The sequence below is a fragment of the Tetrao urogallus genome (assembly GCF_951394365.1).
Source record: "Tetrao urogallus genome assembly, chromosome: 14".
NCBI lineage: Eukaryota > Metazoa > Chordata > Aves > Galliformes > Phasianidae > Tetrao > Tetrao urogallus.
The window spans coordinates 15,865,294-15,892,188 of NC_136827.1; the positions used below are offsets into that span (position 1 = coordinate 15,865,294).

Genomic DNA, 26,895 nt, shown 5'->3' on the forward strand with positions numbered 1-26,895 from the left:
TTTTGCTCTGAAGATTGCAGAGGTTCAAGAAGCTGATGTTGTTGGTTAGTGGACAAAGAGTACTGGCTGCACTGGGTTTTGCTGCCATATCTTGCTTTTCAAAATGCCTTTTTGTATGATAGCACAGATGATTTGTTTTCCCTGTTACTTCCAGCGATGCAGCATTTATCATTCTTGTATTACTGGAATTTGAGTTGCAGCAGTCACTGCAAATCTCTGCTTCAAAGTACTTTTGTATAATTAAATTTCGGTTTTATATGTGGATTTTATCTGTGAACCTCTGAGGGATTTTAATGAGAAATCCACAGACATGACACGCCTGTGGCTGTTTGCACGGCCCCTATTGCCTTGCATGCTGAGAAATCTTTCCAGATGGGTTGGTTCTTCCTCAGGCTTTTCTGCAGGGAAACTGAGGCATCCCCAACTCCGACCCTCTCTGCAGAGCCACTTCCCAGCCCTTTGTTGTCCATCGTGCAATTCCCTGCAGAGATAAAACTCGTGGAAATGCCAGGCTTCAGTATTGTGCAGCAGCTGCCTGCTGGGTCTGGTACCAGCTCTGGGCATGGCCTGGCCCCTTCTGCAGCTTCCTAAAAGCTTCCGAACTGCCGGGGATTGGGCTGGGAAAGGTTTAACCGGGACAAAAGATGTGCTGAGAGCATGAAGCAGGGGGTTTTTCTGTAGGGGCTGCTTGCTGTACTTTGGTTCCATTCACCTGCCTCACCGGAAGGAAATGTTATTTTTAATTATCTGCTGCTTGCCAAATTAATTCTGTGCCATCTTCACATTTCTGACTTTCACCTACCCTTTGTGTTTGCGAGATGGGAAGGGCGTGCATGAGAGGGCTGATCCAGAAGTTCCTATCAGCGGATGTTTTTAAAACAGGAGGTGCTGTCGGGGGGCTGCTGCAGCACAGCCTCACTGTGCCTTAGCCTGGGCAGAAGGTGGATGGCTTTGCCCCATCCCTGGTGCCCAAGGCCATGGCTGGGCCCTGGCCAGGCTGACTTGGTGCAGGGCAGCCAGCCTGCAGCAGGGGTACCTGGGAGGGCTGTGAGTTCCCTTGCAACCCAACCATGCTGTGATTCTGTAAGTCTAAGCACGGTGCAGTTCTCCCAGGCGAATCAGTGCTACTTCTTCATTTCCAGAGCTGCATATTGCTGCAGCATGCATCAAATTGGGCTGATGCCTGCAGTTACAAGGCAGGACAGCAGCACGTGGAGAAATGCTTCCTCTGGGTGCGCAGAGCTCAGCCTGGGGCAGCCAGGTCCTGCCATCAGCCATCCCACTCTGCAGCCTGGAGGAAGCATTTCCATACAGCAGCGTGAGCCCGGAGCACGTGGCAGAAATAGCTGCGTATGCCTTTGAGTCGTTGGTTTTTCCTCCAGTTACATAACCACAATTTTCAGGTGAAAGGTGCTCTGGTTTTATACTGCTGGCTTGAGAGCGAGGTTGCTGTTGGTATGGAAAAGCACCAAAAAAGCCCTGGGGGGGAGGCTGAATTCTGACTTGAATGAGGCAAAACCCAAGCGAGCAATGGCTGGAAGATGAAGGAGGGGGGTGGAATAATTCCATTGGATGGTGTGAGCCTGGAAAAGCAGAGTCCTTGTGTTTTTTAAGTGTCCCAAGTGTGGCCACAGTCAGAAAAGATGCCAGATCCATGTAATTACCACAGCTAAGTTTGCAGTCATCCATACAAAGAGCAGTGAAAGCTCTGTGAATACTATTATGAATGCTTATTTACAACTTGAGAGTGTGGTATCATTGATTTGATGGTTTATGAACGCAATAATATGCGAGAGTATATTATGAGAGAGAAGGAAATAAATAGATCCCATTTGAAATGCTTGGGGTTTTTTTTTTGGTTTTTTTTTTTGGTTTTTTTTTTGGTTTTTTTTTTTTTTTTTAGAAACCCTTAATCTAGGCTTTAAAAGCAGTGTGGGCCCTTTTTCTCTGCTCCTTGTTTCCCGTTTCATGCATTTTTCCATTTTATCACATTCATTGCATATTGCTGGCCCAGACCCTGAAGTGAAATGAGTGGGGAGGATAAGATTGCAGCCATTCAGTGCGGCCATTTCAGGGGTCTCAGTGCTGTTGCACTGCATGGGAATGCTTCCTGGACCCCACACACCCTGCAGCCTGACTCTGCTCTATTTGCTAAGTAATTTACGTACACTTTACAGTGGTTCCCACAAGTCATGCTGTACTTAATGATCTGACAGCATTTCCATGATAAACCCTAGGGGTTTATAGTGCAGCCATAAAAATTCGCTTCTAGGAGAAACTTGGCATGCCACATCCCGTACCAGAAGCTATCTTTTTCTGCCTTGAATCAGGTATAAATCAGTTCAGCTACTGCAGCTTATTGAAGTTCAAAAAAAAAAACCAAAAAAGTTCAGTAGTTTCATATTTTTTGGTCCTCTGAAACTCAAATACCACATTTTAAATACAGATAGTGACTGCTCTTGAAAGCTCCGTTCCTTTGGAAGAACCATTCCAAAGAGTTCCCATCTTGAAGCTAAGGAATTGCTAATGGAATGGCAAGAACTTCCATTCTCCCTGTAATGAGATGAGCCTTTTGCACGAGGCAACTTTTGCTCTTGGGGTGGTGAAACTGCAGTTGCTACTAATGGTTTCTTTCAGTTCCAACTGGATGTACTAAAGTGCAGAACTACAGAGAGCAGGTGAGGCTTCTCACCTGTGCCAAACCACAGTGTTTTTTTTTTTCCTGTGAGTTTAGTGGAAAACTTCAGTACTTGTCTCCTTTGGTTCTTGGGAGGACACTTTGGACTCTTAATAAAAGAGACAAATCTTTGGAGTCAAGTGTTGCAACGATCACGATTACCAGAAGTAATGGTGAGACATTAGGCCATTAGCAATTCTACCTTTCAAATTAATAAATTGACTGGGAAAATGCATGGCTGTTATGGTGTAGGCAGGACACTGTTGACACAACATGGGAATATTTTATCAAAAATTAATCATATCAACATGGCTCTCAATATGCAGGAAATAGGAATTTAAAGTAAAAACAAATGCATTTATGTAAGCTGTTCTCTAAAAGAGACTACTTGTGCCTATTTACATAATGAATCCATCACTTATCACCCTCAGGAGATTAGATAATTAAGCACTGAGCAACTTATATTTATTCATGTACTTTCAAGAATGAATGAATTATCCCTTTCTGCACAAAGTGAATGTTCTCTGATTAATAACAGGAGGGCAGGGATGGGATTTTACAATGGGAAGTGTACTGCTCGTTTTCTTAAAAAGAAAAGAAATTGATCTTTAGAATACAGTACATCAAGAAGCTGTTTTTGATTGAAAGTCAATATAAATGGTTTTAGCAACTTGTTAGCAATGCGAACGCTCCTGATGCAACTTCATGTGGCAAAGCTGGGCTGAAAAGTGGGAAAAGGCATTGCAATATTTCCTTATTATCTGCTTCTCTCATGTTGAATCTCGGGTTCCTAGTCACACAGGTTAGAAGGGTGTCCAGCCTTGACAGGAGTGTGAGACAGGGTCTTGTCCTGCAGCACAGTGCTGGGTATCACTGATGTTTTGCATGTATTTATGCCAAATTCTGCATCGAGATGGGCTGCAGGCTTCCTGTGCCATGCTGGGACCTGTCTGAGGAGCCCTCACCCATGGCCTTTGTGAGTAATGACAGAAGAGGGCTTGAAGTGCTGAGTTCTCTCATACTGCTAGAAGCATAATTATGCCTTTTTATGACTTAGAAAACAGCATTACTAATTTAGTGAAGAATTTACAATAAGATACTTCCTGAAGTAGCATGCCCAAGGTCCCGAGGATTTATAAATTACATTAAGAACTTGAATATTAGAGCTACAAAATACAGCTGAGGTATGAGCATTTCTACTTAGCATTAGAAATCATTTTATTGTTCACATTAATTAAACCTCTAAGCCTTGGAGGAAGGCTGCGTTGTGGTCGCTCTTTTCCTGGGAAGCCGAACTCTCTGAGCATCCCATGGAAGGCTGCTGATGTTCTTTGCAGGTTGTGAGGCCAGAAGCCCGATCCCCTCCCCTGCTCTGATCCCAGGTGGGAGCTGTTGGAATTCTCCAGGTTAATTAATTGTGAACAACCTGCATCGAGTTCATTAACAGCTCTAATGCGGTTAATTAATAATGCAAACATTCTTGGCTTTCCCGTAATTCGAGGTTGGTGTTTGGAAAATGGAGTTTTCATCTTGGGTTGAGTGATGGATAATCCATCACCGCCAGCAGACAGGTGAGGGGATGTAAATATTGCTGGAGAGGATGGGCTTGTCGAGCCTCAATCTCCAGCAAACTGTGTTAACATGGCAACATTTCTTCTGGAGCTGGTCCTGGAGGCAGCGCTGTGACAGCTTTGCATGAGCACACAGACCTGGGGTGATTTGTGTGGCATTGGTTTTATTAATTCATTTATTTGCTCCACGGAGTAGGGTAGAAACTAAATCACAGGGTGTTTGGAAAATACTCTAATGCTAATCTGAGTAATTTATAAGTATGTTAGGCAGTGTTTTACGCATTCAGACCCACTCTGAACTGCCCTTAATATTTGCAGTGGCCATATTCTATCCCAGGCAGTCACTCTGTGGCTGGCCAGATCTCATGGTCAGTTGTTGTATCTCACCTACAGTCATTTTAAAATCCATTAGCTGCAATCCTCTCAGGTTTAAGAGGTTCTAAAATTGATCTTCTCTATACCAAGCCAAACACTTTTCATCAAAAATATTGGAGAAAAAGGAATTAAAAAAGGAATATCTTATTTTATCCTCTTACCCACTAATTGCTTTGGCTTTCTTGATTCAGTTAGGTCCTCACCTGCAACTATAACCAGAAAGAAGGCTTCTATCTGTTGAAACAAATGCTAACATCACCTTTGACCTTTGTGCTGCAGTTTTGGCCTCAAGGCAATGTAGAGGTGTACCGACCCAGTGCAGAGCCTGGACAACAGCTGCAGGATTTGGGGAACTGAGTGAGGACAAAAGTTTGCGTCCCATTAAAGCAGTCCCAACTTGACCAACTGGTCAAGAAGCACGATGTGTTTGGGGCTGTGTTACCCATGCTCCATTTCCCAAGCTAAAGGTCTGTGTGAGTTAATTGGGAGGTGAGGATCTGTGCGTGAGGCTTTCTATAGCAGTGAGTTCTCCCATCCCTTGCTTCCAGCAGTGTTACATTTTGGTACATTGTGTACTATGCAAGAGCCAGTTATAAGATTAAAAAATTATTTCCTTGTCCCTTCAGCATAATTTAAGCAATAAAGTCCTTTGCTCCGCATCCTGTTTTAGCAGGATGAGATACCCATGAACAAATGTAACAATGATTAAAGGTGGTAACAGTGTATTAAAAATATATTTTCTTTAGGTTTAAGTGAAAAGATCTAATTAATGATATGAAGCACTTTAAAAAAAAAAAAACATGAAATCTTTTTCTGCGTAGTGTAGCATGAGCAAAGGCACGCAGGGAAACGACATTTACTATGTAAATTATCTCTACGCCGTGCTAAATCAATGAGTTTTCCTCCATAGATGCTCATTCCAGGTTGCTCCCTATAATGACCTCAATTATACATGTCTTCATTGTGAAATTATGATTGCCTTTGGCAGGCTGCAAATGACAGCAGAGGAAAGATTTCCGTGATAAAACAGCACAACAAGTAATACCTGCGTGCATTAGTATGCAGAGCGTGCAAAGGTGCAGCACAACTCCTGCTTTAGAGCCTTAAGAAATAAAATTGGAGAGGAGGAGGGGTGCAGGGAAACGTTTGGCAGTGCCTTGACACTTTTAACAAGAAAAGGAATTAGTGAGCCTTCACCATCTCAAACGTCTTGCGAGAAATTCCAATGGCGGCACGGCAGCATGGTTGGCCCAACGGTCTGCACTGCATCACAGCCCCTCTGGGATGGGGATAGCAGCAGAGAAAAGAGCTGTGAGGAGCAGGATTTCCCTGAACCGCCCTCCTGCCCAGTCCTAGTGACTGTGATTTAATTTGGAGTTTGGCAAAATTGTAGGCAGACATGGTTGCATCTGTTCCTTCGTGAAGCTGATTGCTGCCGAGCTGTCTTGAAATACCCAAAGTTGAGTCACAAGCATTGGGGATCCTACTGTTGTCAGATGGGTTACAAGAACCACTTTTTCATCTCCCTGCAGTAGGCTGAGAATTTGCTTCAGATGAAATATCAGTGAAGAATACAAGGTTTGACATGGCTTGATAAATAGGATAAGCTAGGAGTGATACTTGCAGAATCCATGGAACGTATGCAGAGCTACTATGCTTACATGCAGAATTTCCCAATAAACTTGAAATTGCCCCATTTTAGGGTCAGATTCCATTCCAGTCTGCGTTCTGCACGTGAGCATGCTTTGAATATTCCCCATTCATTTCTGTTTGGTTTTTACATGTGTGGTAAAAATCCTTTTATCTCATAAAGATTTTTAAAAATAAAATGAGCAGCTCGATACTTAACCTAGAGGATTCCACCCAAGATCATTATGGTGACTTGAACAATTTGTACAACCAGCATCAGAGTGTTTGAGGTCTGCAACTTAAGTACAAGATTCTGATTTTTCTAAGCAGATTTGTGTTTTCAAACCAAGGAGCACAACCTTAATCTCCTTGCAGGGCATCTCTATTTCCATCCCAAGGCACCTGGTTGTGTAAGTGCATTTTTTTTTTTTTTCCTAGCGATGCCAAGAAAGCTGTGACTAAAACCACACCACATAATCCTCTATTAATAGAAAGACCCTTGAAAGTCAGTGTGGTCGTGGTAGGATGCCTTCAAATATATTCCATAGAAGTATTTGAGGGAGGTACGTGATTATTTAAGTGATCTATCTATATTACATACATGCTGTAGCCTGAAATGTCCCATCCTGACCTGATTCAGTTCCTTGATGTGTGGCAGCCTTCCCAGGTGCCTTCTTAAGGGACCACTGGAGCTCAGGAACTGGGCAGTGTGAGAAATGGCACATAGAGTTGAGGAGAACAGCTGTAAGAAGGAAAAAAGAATTCTCATAAACGAATGACCCTTTATTTCATTTCTCCTCAAGAAGAGATGGTCCTCATTAGCCCTACTCCGTGCTACAAATTATTGTAACTATCGATTCTTTATCCTGTCAAGTGTGCTCCAAATATTTTATTAATAAAAAAAGGAGCTCTTTTTTTATGCAGAAAGTAACTGTTACCAGCACCTCTATGGGGTTTACATGCTTCGGGCGGGTGGGTGAAAGCACAGGGCTAGGGCACTGCATCCTACACTGACCCCAGTGTGAGATCTCCTCCTCCAGCACATACCCAAGGGTGATGCCTAATGAGATGTGGCTTAATGAGGTGGTGTGTAATGAGGTGTTCAATCCTGGCTTTGCTGCTAACCTGACTGTGGGTGGGCGATGTTCTCCTCTTTTTGCTCCTCCTCTGTCACTCCATCTGGGCTTTAAGATTTCAGGGGCATAAAAGTTTGATGGCCAGACTCCTCTTGTGTCCGCTGTATGGGAGTGACTGCACCCCGACTAGTAGAATGATGTTGGTCAGACTTTCCTAATTTTTGATTGATAGATTGACAGCTGTTTATTTTAACTCATGGTGTTTCTAAGCAGTGCTGAGAATATTAAGTGGGAGAACAGCTCATGGCTGGCAGACATGGCATGCAACGTATTGATCTTCACAACCCTAAATCAGCCTCGGGCCTCCAGTAGTGAATATGGTTTGTGGCACACTGCATTGACTTCTCTCTTGGGTGGAGGAGGGATGCAGAGCTGCTCAGCATGGCTTCACAAGTGGGTTCTGCACGAGGGGCTCACAGTCATCAGATGGAGCCCTAAAGTCAGTCCTGTCAGCTGCCCAGGTTGGGGAAGAGATCAAATATTTTAATGAACAGATCTTCCAGAATTGTTACTTGAGACTTTTAATAGCAGTTTTTCATGCAGAGAGTATGAAGAGATGGAGAATGTTCCTTGAAGAAGTAGGTGTTGGGTTTTATTGAGTACGCTTCTGTAGTGGAGGTCAGGTGAAGAGGATTTTACCACAAAAGCTGTTAACTCTTAAGGCAATATCGCATCTTAAGCTGTGACTTGAAATGACAAAGACGGTGTTTGCAGTCACTGAAAGCCAGCGAAGAAAGTGCATGAGGCTTTTAAATCTTCTCAGTGCAGAGAGTGATACACAGATCTTGTGTGGGTCACACTGCAGATACATGAGAATGAGCCTGATGAATAGGGTAGCTCTGCCAGCTGGTGCAAGGAAGGGAATATCACAAGCCCACGCGGTGTTTTGTAGTGTCAGCAATGCTGCACTTAGTTTTCTTAAAGCACACAGCCTGGGGCAGGGCAGCATCCATCTCTTTGGTCCCTGTTTGGGACCACACGCAGTGGGATGAGGACAGAGGGGCTTTGGGAGGTGGGAGGGGCTCATTTCCTAGGCCAAGTTTCTGTCTCGGCTGAGGCACTATAATGCCAGTGGGCTGTGAGCATTCCTTGATCCTCTCAGTGGGAAAGCTGAGAGGACCTTGGCTTTGTTGCTTGGAAATTTTTTTTCTTTACACCCAACGCCTTGCTAAAATCCTTCAAAGTTATTCCTGGAATGGAGAAGAAAGGGAACCGTGGTGCTATCTGGTGTTATTCCTTTGCAGAGGTGGTCCAGCTCACACTGCCTGAGGATCAGCGGGTCAGCATCACCACCATCACAGTGGGCCTCAGCACCATCCTGACGTGTGGCATCCGCGGGGCGCTGCGGCCGCCCATCATCTGGAAGCGCAACGGCATCATCCTCAACTTCCTTGACCTGGAAGACATCAATGTAAGTCCTGAGTTGCTCCTTCTCGTGTATTGAATGCGGCTTCATTTCACGGCAGATAGTTTGAAAGGAACAAGTTTTGTCTCGTTATTGTCATGGAAAAACAAAGCTGGTGTGATGTTTTGCTTCTATAGGAATGTCTTAATCGTAACAGCTGAGAGCGTGGGTTCTTGGGATGCTCAGGTTACTGCGAGTTGCTTAGCATTGATACTTCATCCCCTGTTCCTTGTTCAGTGCAACCAGAGCAGCCCTGGAAAGCAGGAGAAGGAGCTCTCCACACCATTAACCTCTCGGCTTTCTCATTCCCAGTACAAAGCCGCGGGTTCATTGAGAGCATGAAACAACACATTTACGGCTGGCAGTGAAATCTCTCCTCTATCTAAATCAAATAAATCTGTTTCTCCCCTTTCCTTCGCCTTTCAGCCTGCTCCCATCTCTCACTGCTCAGGATTTCTGACGAGCACTTTAAAATATGGGGTAATTCAGCGGGGTGTGGTGATACCTTGGCAGGAAGGGAGATGGATCTCTTTTAATTCGCAGCGCTGGTCTGATGTGTGAGTCACAGTTGATAGTAAAAACAATACCTGAGTAATGGCGTAAACTTCCTCATTTATTTAATAACATTTAATTATGGAGAAACTGGAAAGTCATGTAGAAAAAATACGGTCCGTATTTAATTTCTCTTTGCATTACAGTACACGGTAAATCAGTTTTTATTTTAATTGCGCTACAGAAAGAGTTGATTTATATTTTTGTTCAGCTCTTGTTAATTTGATAATCACTCAGTTCAGAGTTGTTACAGCCACAGCTCCCTAAATTGTTGTGTATCTGGGATTGCTGAAATGCGAGAAGTCTTTGTTTTACTCTTTACTGCAACATAACACATTATTTGTTGCCTCTGCCTTAGTAGGAGCCTAGTGCACGCTGTATGTAAGTGATTACTGTACACACAAATTCAGTAATTACAGCTATCTAAAATTTTTCTTTTAATGAAAGCAAAAATTACCTCTTCCAAATGCATTTCTTGTTGCCTTTTGGAGCGTGGCATGCAGTGTGAAACCAGCAAACGTCCCACTGCAGTGTTGGCAAGGTTTATAAGGAGCAGTGCTGAAGATGCTTAGGATTGCACAGCCAGCCCAAGGCTTGCAGAGCTGATGGGATTTCTTCCAGCCATCCATCAGTGCTGTGGTTGGGATAATGGCCGTTGGGTCACTGCACTAAAAATGCATGGAACACCACCAAGATGCAGTACGCAAAATCCGCCGTTCCCTCCTGCAGTGGGAAAGTGGCCGACCTGACAGCTTATGGTCCTGTCTAAACATTCTTCAGAACAGATCTATTCCTCGATGCAGATTAAGCTGAGTAAAGATTACACTTGCTGCCAGCATGCTTAGTTTAATCCACAGCAAGCAAACTCAATGGCTTTGTGTGACCAGAATGTAGAAAGGAGCCTTTCTATGGGCAGCGATGTTTGCAGGGTTGATCTGAGAGGTCCTATTTTGAGGCTCATGTTTGCTGCTGAGCCCAACTGAGTTAAAGGTGAGAGTCAGCTGTTCTGAAATCCTATTTCCTCATCCTCTGGAGCCTCAAGAGTAGTAATAGAATCTTTTGGCCCAAACTAATGAAAATTCCAGGCATTTGTATTGTCTTTATGAAACTTTGGTTGTGATCGCATTGATTTATTTTTATTTTTAAAAGAATACTTGAAGCTGGTGTGTGAATGGAGCACAGAACAACAACCTGGGAAGTGGAGCGCAGAGGCATCCCTGGAGGACAGCATGTGGCTCTGAGGCTTTGTAACCCAACTGTTTTAATTAGGATTGGAGCAGTAAATTTTCAAGCTCAAATGCCAATTCCTTCGTAATTTAGTGCTGGTCCAAGTGGACTCCTGGTTTACTTATGAGTAATTCACTTGAGCATTTGTTGCTAAATGTTAGGAAGACTTAGGTCTTTGAACATAAACTGGATCCTGCATGATTACACACTCCTTGGACAGTCCCATGCAATAGCAGGAAAAAATACATAGTTTTTTATCTGTTTGAACTGATATCACTGAGAAACCATATAAAACGGAGCACTCAGGCTCTTACAAGGAAGTAAAACGGGATTTATGCTCGCTTTTGATGTTTTGAGTGTCAGTTTATGATCCCTCTCACCTTGTCATAGAACACCTGGTGCTATTGCGCATCAGCATTTTTTTTAATCTAATAAACACTTGAGCATCTTTTCCATCTTTAATTAAGCTGTGAAGCTCTTCATGTTCCATATACACCGTTGCCATCTGCGTTCTGGTGACTTGAGGTGAGGCAATGTGGGGGGCTGTGACCCTTTTATTTCCCCCTCTGGGCAATGTGTCTGTGGCTGCCCAGGTGGGCCCTTGCATGGCTGGGTGCCCTTGTTGGGAGCTCAGGTGGAGATGGCTCTTTGGAAGCGTGAGCGTGCCTGTGCTTGGGGTTAATTCTTGCCTGTAGGCACCAGGAGCAGAGCTGCAGTGTTTGCTTTGAGGTTGCAGCTTGGGGCAGCCCCTCGTGGGCGCAGAGAAGGACGTAAAGCAATCATCTCTTTAAGGGCATCGACAGCGGGGAAGTGAGGGCAGCGTGCTTCTTAATACACTTGAAGTCAGTTAATGAAATTACTTCAGTTTTCTTTTAGAGTGCCTCGAGCAGAAACTCAATTGCATTTCTGCTTTTCACAATAAGGTTAGCAATTTGACTAATTGGAAGTGCAACAGGAGATTAATTGTACCTTTTTAAGTTGAAGGAAATCCTCCCTGCTCCTGGCACAGTGGTAATCACACAGAAACCTACAGGATATTCATGCACTTGGAAAAATCCTTGTATTATGTTTCAATTAAACTCTTTCTCTTCTAAGTGCTAATTGAGGAAATCAGATGAAAATATTGGTCCAAGTCAGAAGAAGCAGAGCTCTTCAAAGACGATGTGAGCACAGCAGAGGGAAGGAACCACTGCAAAGTCCTTTGTGGCTTTATTCCCCTAAGATGGTTGATAGATGTGATATGAGAAGGTTGACTGTGTTCCAAATTAATACTAGAAGTGACAAGTTCAACAAAAACCGAAGTAATCCGAAATTCATGCAGAACTGAGAGGCTGAAGATTACTGTAATGCCTGGATGTTTATGTGCTTTACTTAAATCATTTTTATGAGATATCTCGAGTGGCAACAAAGTATTAATAACTTTCCATTTCTCTCTTAATCAGAAGCTTTCATAAGCAACATTAATTTGTCTTGTTGGTGAAGAGCTCTGTTAATGAGTTGCCACATAGCTGGTACAAAAGAGCCATCTTAACGGTACATGTAATTAAATGATTTTTCTTGCAAACACTTAAGATTGCTTTTTGCATGAAAATATTATTTATTCATACATTTCCCATCCAGGTTATTTATCCATTATAAATGCTTTTGCAGCTGTACTAAAAAAAGTCACATCAACTTTTCTGGTGAAGAAAATAACTACAGTGTAGCTGAAATGGGTGAGGTTGTGATAGCTGCAAATTGATGTTTGACTACAAATAGCAAACTGGTTAAAATGTGTTATCTTTCAAAATAATATCCTTCTGCCTCCCAGGAAAAAGCAATATGCTGTCCTAAATCTGTGATTATGAAAGCATTCCTCAATTTGAAAACATAAAAAAAAACTCCTCGTGGAATTAAATGTATTTATAGGGTATTGTTTCATGTGATTTAACATGATCTGGAGAAAAATACATCAATCTATGAGCAAAACTTGTAAACAAAAGCTTATCTATAGCAGCACGATGAAAACGTACACAAACAACAGAGAAGAGCATATTATCATAAGAAAACAAGTGTAACAGAGCACAGGTAGATAAGAACTTGGTGAGTTACCAATATGATGCAAATAGCTTGAACTAATTCATGAGCAGTTCTCATTATTCTTTTCATGTTCATCTGTACAGTTTAACCCAGATCTACATTAGATCATTAGTTCAGAAATGCACTCTTTGTTGCTTGTGTTTGAAACGTTGGGTTGCTACATTTCTGCAGATGCCGAGTAGGGGAGCGCGTCCTTCCTCTGCAAAAGAACTCCTCATCTGGGAACAAATGCAAGACTCCAGAGCCAGCTCCCCTCAGGGGAAGCACTTGGGGAATGAAGGCTTTCTCCTAGTCTGATGAAAAATCAATAATGGCCCTAAAAAGCATTGCTCCTGGGAGCTAACAACGTGTGGCCTGTCATTCGTTTGCTGTTGTCACTTGTGTGTATCGATTAGCTGATCTTGCAGAAAGTACAGGGAGAGGGTGTCCATCCAACATGAGATCCACGTGCCAAATTCTTGATGTCTTGAGTGCTCATCTCTGGAAGAGACCGGTGCCAGCTTCATGCAGGTTCAGTTGTGTAATGCTTGGAGACCAAAGCAAATGGCCAACCTTAAAAGTAGAAGTCAGCTGGACCAAATTGCTCGTTAGAACAGACTGCATGAAGTAGATACGTCCCTGTTGATGGTGCTAATGTAATTCCATTGTTAAATAATAAAAAGATCAGGTGTGAATAACCCCACTTAATACCCTGCTAATAGGAATGAAGCCCTTAAAATGATCACACCTGAATGCTGCAGTAATACAGTGATGTGGGTACATTACAGGAACTTGCATATTTAAAGCCAAATTTCTTTCTTTTTCAAATCAAAATTTAAGAAATTACTCAGTGCTTGTAGTGTCTCAGGTGTTGGAGGCTCTAAAATAGAGGTCAAGTGGAAAATTAACGCTTACAGTATTTTCTGAATATGTCATTTCTCACTTTTCTCTAGTAAAGTCCACTGAAGTTGGGTGCAGTTGGTGCCTTCAGTGGGAGAGCTTAATTTTGTGTCACGGCCCAAAGCTTGCAGGTGATTACTGCAGATGCAGGAATACTTCCATGGGGACACTGCAGTTGTTCACCTGGTCCTAACTGTCTGTAGATGATAAGGGTTCACCTCCCTGAACTTGTCATTTTTGTGGAGGAAGGCTTTGTCCCAGCAGCCTGGGTGGTTTGGTTTGTACTTCTTCCAGATGGGCACAGACCTCGTGAAGTTTTTGAGACACATGAGATGTGAGATGTGACTCCTAGAGATGAATTGCATACGCTCTGTCTGGGTTTTATAACAGGAGAGCTATAAATACAGTGTGAAACTTCTAAAAATGAGCAGGAAGAAAGGAGCGAGCCAATTAACTTCATCTACTGTGAAGTGCTGAGTTAACTGGGCTGGCATGCTTGCAGAAAGCATCAGAAGGGCTGTGATGGTGAGATGGATTAGGGCTCTTTGGAATCAGATGTGCTGTCCAACACTTGCTCAGGCTGATGCAACCAAGAGTTGGGTTACCAACCAAAGTCTCTGCCTCTGTGCCCTCGGTAGAAAGCTGGAGTTGATGCATCCTGTTTTCTCCCAAAGTCAGTTGTTGTTTGATCAGAATCGTTGCTTTTCTCTGCAATGGGTGGTAGATCCGATTAATAGACGCGCTTCACTGAATCATCCCTCCTTCCACCAGCAGGAAGACCCACCGTGGATTTTCTTCTTCGTATCATCTCTCTGGGTTTCTGAGGATATAAAGTCATCCATTTTTTATCTGTGCTATAATTGTACGGTTATTTTAAAAGGCTGTATCCAAATAAGTCAAGAAAAAAACTTTTTCTGGCTCACCAGCAAAGTCTTCTGTTGTGCTAAATTCTTTAAGCAGCAAAACAGGAACAGAGATAAATTAATATCCCACTGGGTTGTGTTTGCAACAGTTTTCTGGCATTTGCTTAAGGCTGAATTTTTCTCCATGTAGAGCACTAAAGTGTGAGATGCCGTGTGTAAAACCAAGAACAAATAATATTAATGAAGCATAAGTTCTCAGCTTGTCTCTGGGAATGAATTATTAAGAGCACCAAAGAAAGTGATTTAAGAGGCCATGACTAATTTAGTTTTTATTATTTTTATATGAATCACTCATGAGTCTATTGTAAAAAAAGATCAGAGACGTTTGATTAGTGTGGAGAAATCACTTTCCAAGTGATAGCCATTGTTGGAGATTTTGCATAATAATAATCTCATTAAATGCTTGGGTACATTTTGTTTTAAAATCCCGTAAACATTATCAGAGAGAGATTTCCAGGACTCTGAGGATCAGGCAGGCTTTTTAAAGCAAACAGTTGAATTTTCATCTCTGTGTTGGTTGTTATGAAAGTGTGACGGCGTTGATTTCCCTCTAGTGGAAACCCAGTGGCACCAGCAAGCCTCAGCGCCAGGACTGGCTTTGTCTGAAGGAGGTACCAGAGCTGTGAGAAGGTTTCCTTGAGCTCATCTAGGTTTGTTCCTTCCAACCATTTAAGACTAGTTTGGGTTTGTTTTCCTCCAGTAAATGGAAGTTATTCTGGCCTTCTATTCCAAGGCCAGGCTGGATGTGGCTCTGGGCAGCTCGATCTGGTGGTTGGTGACCCTGCACATAGCAGGGGTCGGAACGAGATGAGTGTTGTGGTCCTTTGCAACCCAGGCCATTCTATGATTAAAAAAAAAAAAACAGAAAACCAAAAAAAAAAAACCCCTAATCTGCCAAATGCCAATTGCTCTTTAAAATAAGACCTCCTGGAAAACGGTTCCTTTTTGCCAGAATTTCAAGACGTTTCCCATATGTTCCCCCTCTGTGTCAGAACAACCCCAAGTCCTGTTGGAAAGCTTTCTGACAAGGAAAGCACGTGGATTCCATCGCAGTGTCAGGCTGCCCCAGCACTGTGCCCACTCCCATCCCTGCGTGTCAGAGCTGGAGATTTGTGGCATTCCAGCTCCATAACGCATCGCACCTGTGTCAGAGCAGGAGCTGGATTTACAAGCAATAGGTGATGTTTCACACATTTCTAAGCGCCGTGTCTCCGAGCAGCAGATTGCATGACCAGGGAATGCATTAGAAAGGAGGAATGGGTAAATAAATATGAAAAATCTTCTGTTTGGAGGAATTGATGCCTTGAGTAATCAGTGGTGATGGAAGGGAAATTCAGTACAAAAAAGTGCATATCCTTTTTTTTTTTTGGATCTGCTTTGTTATTTTTTGAAATGGAGTGTGTGCAGTGGCAACTTGGGCTGTGTGTTTCAGGTTACTGAGCAGTTATCAATTTAAATGCAGGGTGGTGGTTTTCTTTTAATCTTGAGAAGTTCAAATGTATCCCGAGATCACTTAATCAGCCCTTTGTTTGAAGGGTAGCTGCAAGGTGTAAAAGAAGCTCGTGAAGGGCAGAGAACTTTGATGCCAAAAAGAGAGAAAGAACACGAGATGAACTGCTGGGGGAGTCCATTTGTCAGCTGTCACTAGATGACCTTATCAATTATGAGAAATTATAAGCACTGCTTGCTGATTTTTTTTTCTTTTAGTTTTTAACCCAGAACGTATAATATTATTTTATAATGAAATTGATAAAATGGAGGTGAGAACACCTTGTCCTTACCTGACTGCTTTCCTTGCAAGCTTTGCTGTTGCTCTGTAGCTGTTAGAAGGGCTTCTGCCTCTTGCTCGTACATTTACATCGCTTCTATTTCTTCCCCTTCACAAGAAAACTCAGCTTCAGCAGTAACGGAGGATAACTATGCCCCAGAAGTGACTTTCTTCCCTTTCTCCTGCTTGCTTATCCTTTGTCATGGGTCTGTACATAAACATGTCTCTGCAGTTTGCCTTTCTGCATTGCGGGGGGAATTGTAGGGCAGACCCAGCTCCCAGGGTTGCACAGCAGCGTGACTTTGGGCAGCCATGAGATGCTCTGCTTGAAAGGTGTGATAGCTTTAGGGGGGAAGAATTGTGTTACATCATTTTTATAGATGCTTATGGCTTCTGAGTGCTTTCAGGCTTGTGGTGACTTGGGAACTTGGCTTTGCAAGCCAAAGCCATCTGAAAAAGTCAAAGCACACAGAAATGTTTCCTCTGCCTTTTTCAAGCATGAATTCTTCTCGTTCCCTTTGCCTATTTCAACCTCTTCCCTCCAGTTCTCCCCAAGAAACTTTATGTAAATGTGGATGGATGGATGGATGGATGGATGGATGGATGGATGGATGGAGGAACAAGCTCAGAACTTGACTCTAAAGAGATTTTATGGTAAATGGTTTTTGAGAAGTTTTATTGGGAAAAAAATTGCACCTTTATATAACGGAGAATAAACAGCAAGTGTTTGTGCATAAGAATGCATGTATATATATATATCAAATGTAACCGTGAAATCTTCATGCACTAATTACATCCACAGGGAAACACAGGGAGAAACTGCAAGCTGCAATAAATAAGCACACGGGAAGAATCACTGATTTGTTACAGAATTCAACTTTCTTTTTGTAGCAACAGAAGATTCAGTATTGAACCTAAATCTGGTGATTACATTTTCCTTCCCATCCCTAACCCTGGGGTTCTCAATAATGTTGTGGTCTCATGTGAGCTCTAATGTAGAGCAGATTATTTCCCTTCTGAGCCTGACAGGAAGGGTACAGCATCATCAGAATTGCATTTGATGACCTTTTTTAAGTGCTGGAAGACAGAAAATAGTTTTTTAAATGCTATAAACCATGCTTTTACCAACAAAAGCTTCTCTTTACAAGAAAAATGCATTTGGAGAGGAAGAGAATAATCCTGTAATCTGGCATCAGTTTGTTTTCTGTAAGAGTTATTGTATTAAATGTATTACGTTAATACATTTGTATGGGTTGAAAATAAAACAGGCTGTCCATAAAAAGCCAATTACAGAGCACAGACCAAGCATTCACAATATTTTGCTGCGATATCTTTTCAGTTCTAAGCACATTGCTTCCTTTAAGATTGCATTCTCCTGTATTTCTACCACTCCGTATAAATCATTCCATAAAAATGGTCGTCCTGCTTTTATTGACCTGAACTCAATCTGAGTTGCTTTGGGCTTAACTTGAAAAACTGTTATTGAGTCCCCTCTGCTGCAAGCGTCGTCTCTCTCTCGTGCAAATATCATTTGAGCAGGGGTGATAGCTCTTCCATTTGCGGTTATTCCTGTGCCTTTGTTTTTCAGCAGGAAAGATCTAGCTGGCCAGAAAGCAGGCAAATGCTGGAAATGGGAAATTTTCAGTGCATATTATCTGTGATGTACTGGGGAGCTTAACCTCATTCTGGATGCCCAATCTGCCTGACACCCAAAGCACCACTTGTGTCTGAGATGCTTTTGGTTGTAGATAATGAATTTCAGGGGCATCTTTGGCTTTGTTCTTGCTCAGATCTGTGCATCTCAGAGCAGCAGCACGCCATGGGCAGTGGAGAGCAGGGACAGTGCCCTTGTTTCTGTCCCCCTTTGGATCAGAAGAGAAACAAGATGTTGTCCCACCTGCAAGCTCTGCCTTGTAGCATGTCTAAAAATCAGGGAAGACCCCACGCTTCCCTTTGCTGCCCCAGGGCTGGGCTGTGGGGAGGAAGAACAGCAGAAGGATTGCACAGGGAGTGTGACTTTGCCATTCCAGCTCTCCAACACTCACCCTGTTGCGCTGGTTTCATGCCACCCTGATTATTAATTGCTTTTTACCTTGCTTTTGTGATGAAATTGTGCGAGGAGTTGAATTTAGCATGCTTCATGCATGGAGTTAATTAAGGGGAAATCATTCTTTAAGCTCATTAACTGTTCTTAAAGTATATCCTCCTGGGTTTCCGTGAAGGTATGAACACTTTGGGGGCTGTAAATAGAGTAACAAAAGAAGCTGCTTTGTGTACCCATCAATGCTACCATTCTGTTAACTATAATTTGACATATATTCCTAAACAGAGCAGTTATGCAAAATATTCAGTGCCCAAACATCCCTAATAGCAGACCTGCACCCTGCTGACAACCAAACATTGCAGCGTGACAGCAGATGTGGGAAAGGGAAGGGATAAAAAGAAGGATATTTGTCAGCCAGTTATGGATGAAGGCAGGTTGACTCCAAGGAAGTTTCTCTGACAGAAAGCCTTTGTTTTTTTTTCCCTGTCTTCTGCCTGGGATGTGGTCTGAGAGCTGACAAACAGCCTCAGCTCTTCCTCATCAAGTCTCAAGGTTACCGTGTGTTTCCTGAGGACCAGCACAGCTAAAGGAAGCCTCAACCCACCCTGGAGTTGTGTGCTGTGCACCTGAGGTTAACGGCTGGATGTTAAATTTCTCTATAAATTAAACAGCTGGAGATTGCTATCTTTTTTTTTTTTATTTTTATGCGCAAAAAGCACCTTGTTAACAACCGGCACAAAAGTTCATATTCTCAGATGAGTTACTTTGCCTTACTCTGAAATTGCTGCTCATTTTCTTCTTCACATTGATTTATGAACTCTGAAATTTGCTGTTCGGAATTCAGGCTGTGTTCCCAAGCTGTGCTGCTCTCCAAACCGCTGAGCAGGTCACCTCCCTTCCCGCGGTGCGTAACGCGCTTTTACTAAATAATAAGGTGCCTTTCCTGTCTTTTGTTGCTACAGGATTTTGGAGAAGACGATTCCCTCTACATCACCAAGGTAACAACTATTCACATGGGCAATTACACCTGTCATGCCTACGGCTATGAAGAGCTGTATCAGACCCACATCCTTCAGGTGAATGGTTAGTAAATGGCATGTGTGACAACCCACTGAAAATGTTCCTGTAAGCAAAGCTGTGGGTTAATCTCCTTCACACAAAGACATGAAGAGCCACGCAACAAATTGGTTTTGTGTAGCAGAGCAGAGGCACCAGCAGTTGGCTCACTTGTGCTATCACACGGGCAATCGAAAGAAGGGGAGCACGGGGAGATGTGTGTGCCATTAGATGGGCTGTAGCTGGCACTGACAGCTTGTTTTACCATTTGTGTAGCATTTCCAGAGAGTTTTAGAGCAGTGTTTTGGAGCTTCTCTAGGACTAATGACTGCTTTTGTTGCTTCAATACTTTCATTTTCCAGAAAGTAATTTCTGTTGCATGAAATAGGCCAGGATATTTAAATAAATACAGCACTGTGTTTCCAAAACTAGTGATCCACCTCACAGCAATATACAAGTCGTTACCTGGCTGTAGCCAGCTTGGTTGAGCAGAGGGCTGTTCACATCAGCTGAAGGCATTTTGCTGGGCTGCAAAATGAGGGCAAATGGTTTTCCGAGTGAGAAAACCACGTGGGCCATATTCCAGCATCTTATTCAGCCATGTTTGAGCCTGGTGGGACTTTCATTCAGATGTTTGCCATCTTTCCTCTGGGTTAGACTCAGTTGGGCTGAGTTTAAGATTACAGTGACTCAGACGGATGTTTCATGGGGCGTTTGTTTCATGCCCATCCTACCCTTGCACAGAGCAAGGGACACATTTCAGTCCCTGCCTGCAGGTCCCTCTGTGCTGTACCCATGTGATATAATCCCAAAATAATCCAGCCTTCTGGGTGTGATTCATGTTCCCATTTTGTGTCCAGTTTGCACAGGAATGGGATACAGATGTCACTGCCCCACTCTTTGTTGGGGTGAGAATGAGAACACAAGGGACCAACAAAATCACGGTCCAACTTGAAACCTCATAAATCCTATCCCGTCTTTACTTCAGATTTCTCTGCGTTCTGCTATGAATGTATCAAATCAGCAGCTTTGTTACAGTTGATCCTTTACAAGGAAAATTACTGTTTAGTTACTTCTGTAGGTGTGCACAGACCTCTGCCAAAGAGAGCTTATCAGCAGATGAGAGCAGGTAACTACACCCGGTTAACAGAGGCTGATACAAAGGGAAACAGCACAAAGAGACATGTGGACACTTTAGGGATGCTCGGATGTTGGGTGGAGGTTTGGCTGCAGCTCAGGTCTTCGGCCATGCCTCCATGCTCCACCCATGCGAGTGCCTGGGGAAGAGCGCGAAGCATCCGCTTGATTTGAATGAAAACAGGCTTAATGTTTCCACATAATAATTTGTCATCTTTTGAGAGAGTAAACTGCGAAATCTGAGCAATATGGATAACTAGATTGTGTGTGCTGCAGCTGGGAAAATAGGTTTCCTTCCTCAAAGTGCCATTTGTTTGACAAATGGCAGCTGAAAGGAAAGCATGCTAACAACTTAATCCCGTTATATTATGTGATATATTATGAGGCCTGAATGGAGTTTAGTTGGCAGGCGACAATGTAGTCTTTATCATCACTGAGAATTTAAGGCCCAAATGCTTTGAAACTAAAGCCAGAATGGGAGGAAAGCTGAGGGGAGTGCAGGGAGGGCTGTGCTCATGTTTCAGAGCTGCAGTGTGCTTGTGCCTGCTGCTTGGGTTGAACTCCATGTTTGCTTTTTAAGTGGAAGTTTCATAGCATAGCTGCATGTGGGTTTTCTTATTAGTGCAAGAACTCAATTATACAAAAATAAAAAGGAATAATTATATTATTATTATTATTATTATTATTATTATTATTTTATATGTTGTATTTTCAGTGTTGCTACATGGTCATTAAACACTGCAGAAAAATGCTGTGCATTCTGCTGTCAGCCCAGGCTCACTAGAAAACTACAGCTACAGAAAGGAGACTGTAGTGAGGTGGGAGCTAGCCTCTGCTCTTGGATAACAGTGATAGGATGAGAGGGGATGGCCTTACGTTGTGCCAGAGCAGGTTCAGCTTGGGTATGAGGGAAAACTTCTTCTCCAAAGAGCAGTCAGGTACTGGCACAGCTGCCCAGGGAGCAGGGGAGTCACTGTCCCTGAAGTTATTCCAGAATGGGGGGATGGGACACTTGGGGATATGGGCAGTGGGCGTAAGGGTGGGCTGGGGTTGGATGTGGTGATCTTAGAAGTCTCTTCCAACCTGAATGATTCTATGAAAACACTGTAGAATGAAAACACTTTGTTTTAGAGCACCAGGTATTCTCAGAGGAGCTGCTAGGCTGTGCAGAACCAGGCTGCCCACATCCCTAAGTTCCCCCCTCTCCTGCTTGTGTCAGTGCTTCTGTAGCTGCTGATGGTGGGGCTGCAGGGTCGATGGCAGCACAGCGCTGCTCGCCCTCAGACGCATCCCGAGGCTGAGCACATCTCAGAAATCCTTCTTGCTTTTTAGAACCATAAAGGACAAATTGAGGAATCTCTCCTGACAGGAGAAGAGGGGAAAAGCTGAGCTGAACTGAGTGAAGATGTAGAGAATCTAAGTATAGTTCATTGTCTCTGTTCAGCACTGGGGACTCTCTCTGTCTGTCTGCATCAGGCTGAAAACTCCATCTTCAATGTGGACTTTTTGCTGCTGCTGTTCTGTATTAGGCTAAAGCTGTAAGGGGATGTGACAGCAGTAAGTCAGCCAGAACTGGGATGTATCTGCTTGCGTGCCTCCTCCAGGGAGGGGATAATACACTTCTAACATCAGACAGTTCGGATTTAGTTTTTGTTTTGTTCTGTTTTATTCTACAAAAAACAATCTGATATATTTTTTTTTCCTTTCATTTGAAATAGAGAAAACTCCAAGTTTCTCTATGGGGAATAAGGAGGGAAAGAAGAACCACTTGGAAGCAGTGGGTTTATCCCCAGTCCTTGCCAAGCTCTGTGTCTTGTGCAGGCAGGCCCCCACTTTGGGCAGGTCACTTTTGGGAGAGGGTGCAGTCCCTCTCCCAGGGTCCTCTGATCCTTTTTGTACTGTCTGGCTCATTGCTGAGGCTCATAGCTTCAGCTTACAAGGTCTTTTCCTTTTATTGCCTTTTTCTCCTTAAAATGATCTGATCCCAGCCACCTAAACCCTCTTTGCATGCTCTGTTTTGTTGTTTTTTTTTTCTGACCTAGCTGAAGGGGGGGAAATGCCATGCAATGCTTCTCTGGTATCCACATCTAGTACATAGAATCAGGTGAAGCATGCAGTTGTTGGACCTCTGTGGTACCTGAGCAGGTATCCAAACAATACTGCCCTGGTGCTCCTGTGCAAACTACTGAGCAAACCCACTGAAATATTAATCAGAACTTTTAGTGCAGGGCTCCAGGAAGCTTAATGTGCAATATTCATCAGGACTTGCTCAGCTCTTCCGGGATCCCATAAATAACATGGACGGACCCAGAGGCTCCCGTGGACAAACCGAGGTGAGAGCTCTGCTAAGCAGAAAGCATGAAGCCCACCACATGGACGGCCCAAACCCCTGGGTAGTGTTTTCTGAGCAAGGGGCACAAAGCACACATGTGACATGTGGTTGGGGTATCTTCAGAGTGGGCTCACTGACCTTAGGATTCCCAGCAGTTATAACGTGTAAATCAGTGCCTTTATAGATGTGGCCCTTCGTGCCTGTGGAAAAAACAAACCTATTGAAAGGCAGCGCTGAGTTGAGGAATGAAAAATTCATCTTGGGTGCTGTGACTTTGATCAGGAAAAGTGAAGAACAGTAGGAAAATTATGTTCTCTCCTGTGTATGGATATTGCTTGGGAAATGTGTTCAGCATGCACCGACTGTAGGGAAGAAAGGCCATTTATCACTTTCAAGAGGAAAAAAGAGTTGGTGAGGATAAAGAATCTCATAAAATTGTAATCAACTATGAAAATTGATAGTTTGCAAATCAAGAGACTGCTGAGTGTGGGGCATCATTTTCCTTGGTCCTTGCACTCTGCAAAGCATCAGCATAAATCAGAATATTGTATTCCTTGAAACTAGTTGGGAAAAAAACAATTCAATCTTCAGCCCAATGTCCAATAGGACAAGTTTTCAAATAACAGAGATGTTTTAAACGCAGGTTTTGTTAACGTGGCATTTCAAGAGAAAATACATAAGGCTGAAAACTCCTTTCAAATCATAAATAGGAAGATTAAACATCTGAAATGAATGATTAATGTATTAATTTAAACAACCACTGCAGTATATAGGTGCTGCAGCAGCAATGTATGTCTTTAGGGCTTGATAGTGCTATCTGTAGCCATCATGTGCTTTATCACCAGAGCTGTTCTACTGTAAGGAAGGGACTACTCAGTATGCAGTAGTAGGCAACCTACCTAATCTCCTACTTGTTTGAGTGCCTTTTTTTTTTTCTTTCAACTTTGCTTAAGATAATAGCCTTTTTATGTTGCCTTTGGCTGCAGGCACAGTAATGGTTAGTAATGATATATATTCACCAAGGGAAATAGCAAAGGGTAATCCATATATTCCAAAGTCTGGAGCTGAAATCTTTGCAAGTTTCAAGTAAAATGTGCTTACTTGGAATATATTAATTTGTAACAAGGACAATAAAAATACATTCTGCAGTTTGCTGTTATCACAAGGCAGTTGCATGCAATAACTTACCTGTGCAATGAATTATGCAAGACAAGTGAGGAGAAATAAAGAGTTTTAAAATGAAAGGAGCAGGAAAATGATAAGAAAGCAAGAACAGAGGTGCAACACGCTTTTTTGCAAGGTGAAAACAAGCAGTCTACTTAGTAATCACTATGGAAAAGGTGCACGCCTTGCTGTGATTTCAAGTTCAGCCAGTTTTCAGAATGTTGATGCTACATTGTGCAATGAGTTCCTTCCGGAGAGTTGGAGAAGCTCTCTGGATCACTGAGCACCAGTTGGCTTCACCACAGTTTGGGAATCTCACCGGCTTGATTCTTGTGGCATTCTTTTTCATGAGGTTTTTCTAGAAGGCAAACCACCTGCTGGTTGTTGTACTCAGGGGCATGGTTTAATGGGGAAGTGGTGGTGGTGGGTTGGTGGTGGATGGCTGGACTGGATGATCTTGGAGGTGTTTTCCAACCTCAGTAAATGATGTAGGCTTTCAGTGGACCTCAGTCCTAAATTTAGTTCCACAAATGCTCTTAGTAGCAAACAGATCTCATGTGAAACAGGCATTGGCTGCAGGACCTTTGTACAATTCTGCCAAAGCGGATGGAAATGAGTTTCTTAGTGTACCTGGAGACATTTGCTTATAGGAACTGAAATTAACTTTCCAAGGTACAGCAGGAATCAGAAGCTCCTGACTCTTACTCACCCAAACCACGTGGATGCTGTATCTCGTATTGATGCACAGAGCAGCCCCAGCTGTTCCAGCTGCAGAGCTTTCTCTGCTCTTCTCCCACTCCATTGGGCATCTCCTGAAGTCAGGTGGAGCATCAGTCCTGACAGTAATGGCAGAAAGAGAAGGTTAAAAAAAAAAAACAACAGCAAGTGCTTAGAAACTGCATACCCAATTTAAAGAAAAGTCCTGACTTCTTGGTATCCCCCTGATTAAAAAGCTCTCACGCAGTGCAGTGCTGACTGTTGTGCTCCTTACAGCCACATTTCCTTTTCTTTGTAAGCAAAGGAAGTGGAAGAAAAGGAAATAAGTCCACCTGGCCAGTGCAGAAGCAGGATTGAAAGATATGCCTTTGCTAAATGTCCTCATTTTTTTTTTTGCTTCCCAGTTGCCTCCAGGCGTTTCCTCTCAGATTACACTTGAACAATCTCTCTCTTTTAAAGCTATAAAAACAAGTAGACTTGAGGGCTTTCTGTCATGGCTGATTTCATTCCAAGTATTAACCAGAGCTGATGACTCAGTGCTTTTTTAAGCAGCTGGTTGGTTAGACAGGAGTAAAATACGTCTCTCTCCGGTAAGGCTCATAAAAAAATAGAAATAGAAAGATGTAAAGTGTGTGCTAGTGAATGTAATTATTCAAACTATCCCCAGATGGATATGTGGATATATAGCGTGCTGCAAACACAGATTTCATTTTATTCTAAAGCAACTGTTGAGTGCGTTTAATTTTGTCAGTCCTGTAGGCTAACGATGGGCTATGTAAAAGCACAGTAGGGGGTTAGGTACTTTAAACCAGTGTTTTCCAGTGGAACTTTTCTACTGACTCATTTGTGCTTTGCTGTGCCCTCCATCCACACTCACACGTTCTCCTTGACCCCTGTCAGCCCCTGCTGACCTTGGCACGAGTGGCTCATTTTCCTGGAGTTGGGCCCCTGGGTTGCCCAGACCCACATGTTGCATCCATTCTGAGGATGGCTTTACAGAAGAGAACAACTTCCTACAGGTGCATGTTGAGTCCCAACAACTCCTGTCTGGCTCAAAGCTGACCACTTGATCATATAGAGCAGAGCAGCCCAAGACCGCCCTTCCAGTGCCATCAGCACTGCTAACTGGGATGGTGCTGGTCCTTTTGTTCTCCCCCAAATTTTATCAGTGAAAAGTTTTAATAAGTTTAATTCTTGAATACGTGTGCCCTGGGCGTGCCAGGAGGAGCACTGTGCAGAGTAAGTGAGAATATCCTTAAGAAATAGTTAATGGGAAGTATTAAGTCTGGTTGGTTTGAGCAGTAAAGCAGCATGATTGAAAATCGATGGGCTTGTCTGAAATGGTAATATAATTGGTCGTTCTGCCAATTTAGTGTATTAAATGGTTCAGAGGTGGCTTCCTGAAACAAGGTAAGTCACAGTTTGAAAGCCTCTCAGAAAAATAAGTTATGAACACTTTATTTGTTTAGAATAACAGGTAGTAAATATATAGGCTGTTTTCTTACATATTTAAAATGTTGAATTGTGGTCTATCTAATAGGAAAGCAGTGTGCAGAGCCTGAATTCCTCCCTTAAAAGGATTCAATAGAATTTAAATGTTAATTTCTCAATGTGTGAGTACCTTCCTTAGGTGTTAATCCAACTTCACCCAAGTTCAATCAGTCGCTTAACGAAGGCAAGCCAGAGTGGCCCAGACACCACATGCAATATCCAAGCTGTTCCCTGGCGTTGCTTTATTAGTTTGTTCTCTTCTATTATTTCCTGTGTTCTGCTCCAAGTCGGGCTGTAGCTTTGAGCTGAGAGCCGTGGGCTGGTGGCTGAGCTCAGCATCTCCATTCCGTGTCCCCGCAGTGCCGCCGGTGATCCGCGTCTACCCTGAGACTCAGGCGCAGGAGCCCGGCGTGTCGGCCAGCCTCAAGTGCCATGCTGAAGGCATCCCTAATCCCCGAATTACCTGGCTGAAGAACGGCATGGATATCGTGCCAAAACTATCCAAACAGCTCACGCTCCTAGGTAAGAGCGGAATTGTGATTAATTAAAGTACTGTAGGTGGGGATTAAGGAGAATTGTTTTGCACTTTAAGCTGGAGGTTCTTGTACCTTCACTAAGCCACAGTTGTTGAAAATGGTGTTTCAAAGCCCGTTCTTTCTTTTTATCTTTTTCTCTGGTGAATTTGTCGGGAAAGACAGTATTGATTGATATAAGTGGTAACAGTGCTCTGTTA

At 43.1% G+C, this 26,895-nt stretch overlaps 1 protein-coding gene across 1 annotated transcript in view; it reads left to right on the forward strand.

Annotated features, from left to right (window-relative positions):
* Positions 1–26,895, forward strand: part of FSTL4 (follistatin like 4) — a gene marked incomplete at both ends in the record, with an annotated part of 181,178 nt that overhangs the window by 138,320 nt on the left and 15,963 nt on the right. The window contains 3 exon segments of the mRNA XM_079542601.1: positions 8,633–8,799; positions 19,228–19,348; positions 26,523–26,684. Of these exon segments, the coding sequence (XP_079398727.1) occupies positions 8,633–8,799; positions 19,228–19,348; positions 26,523–26,684 (450 nt within the window).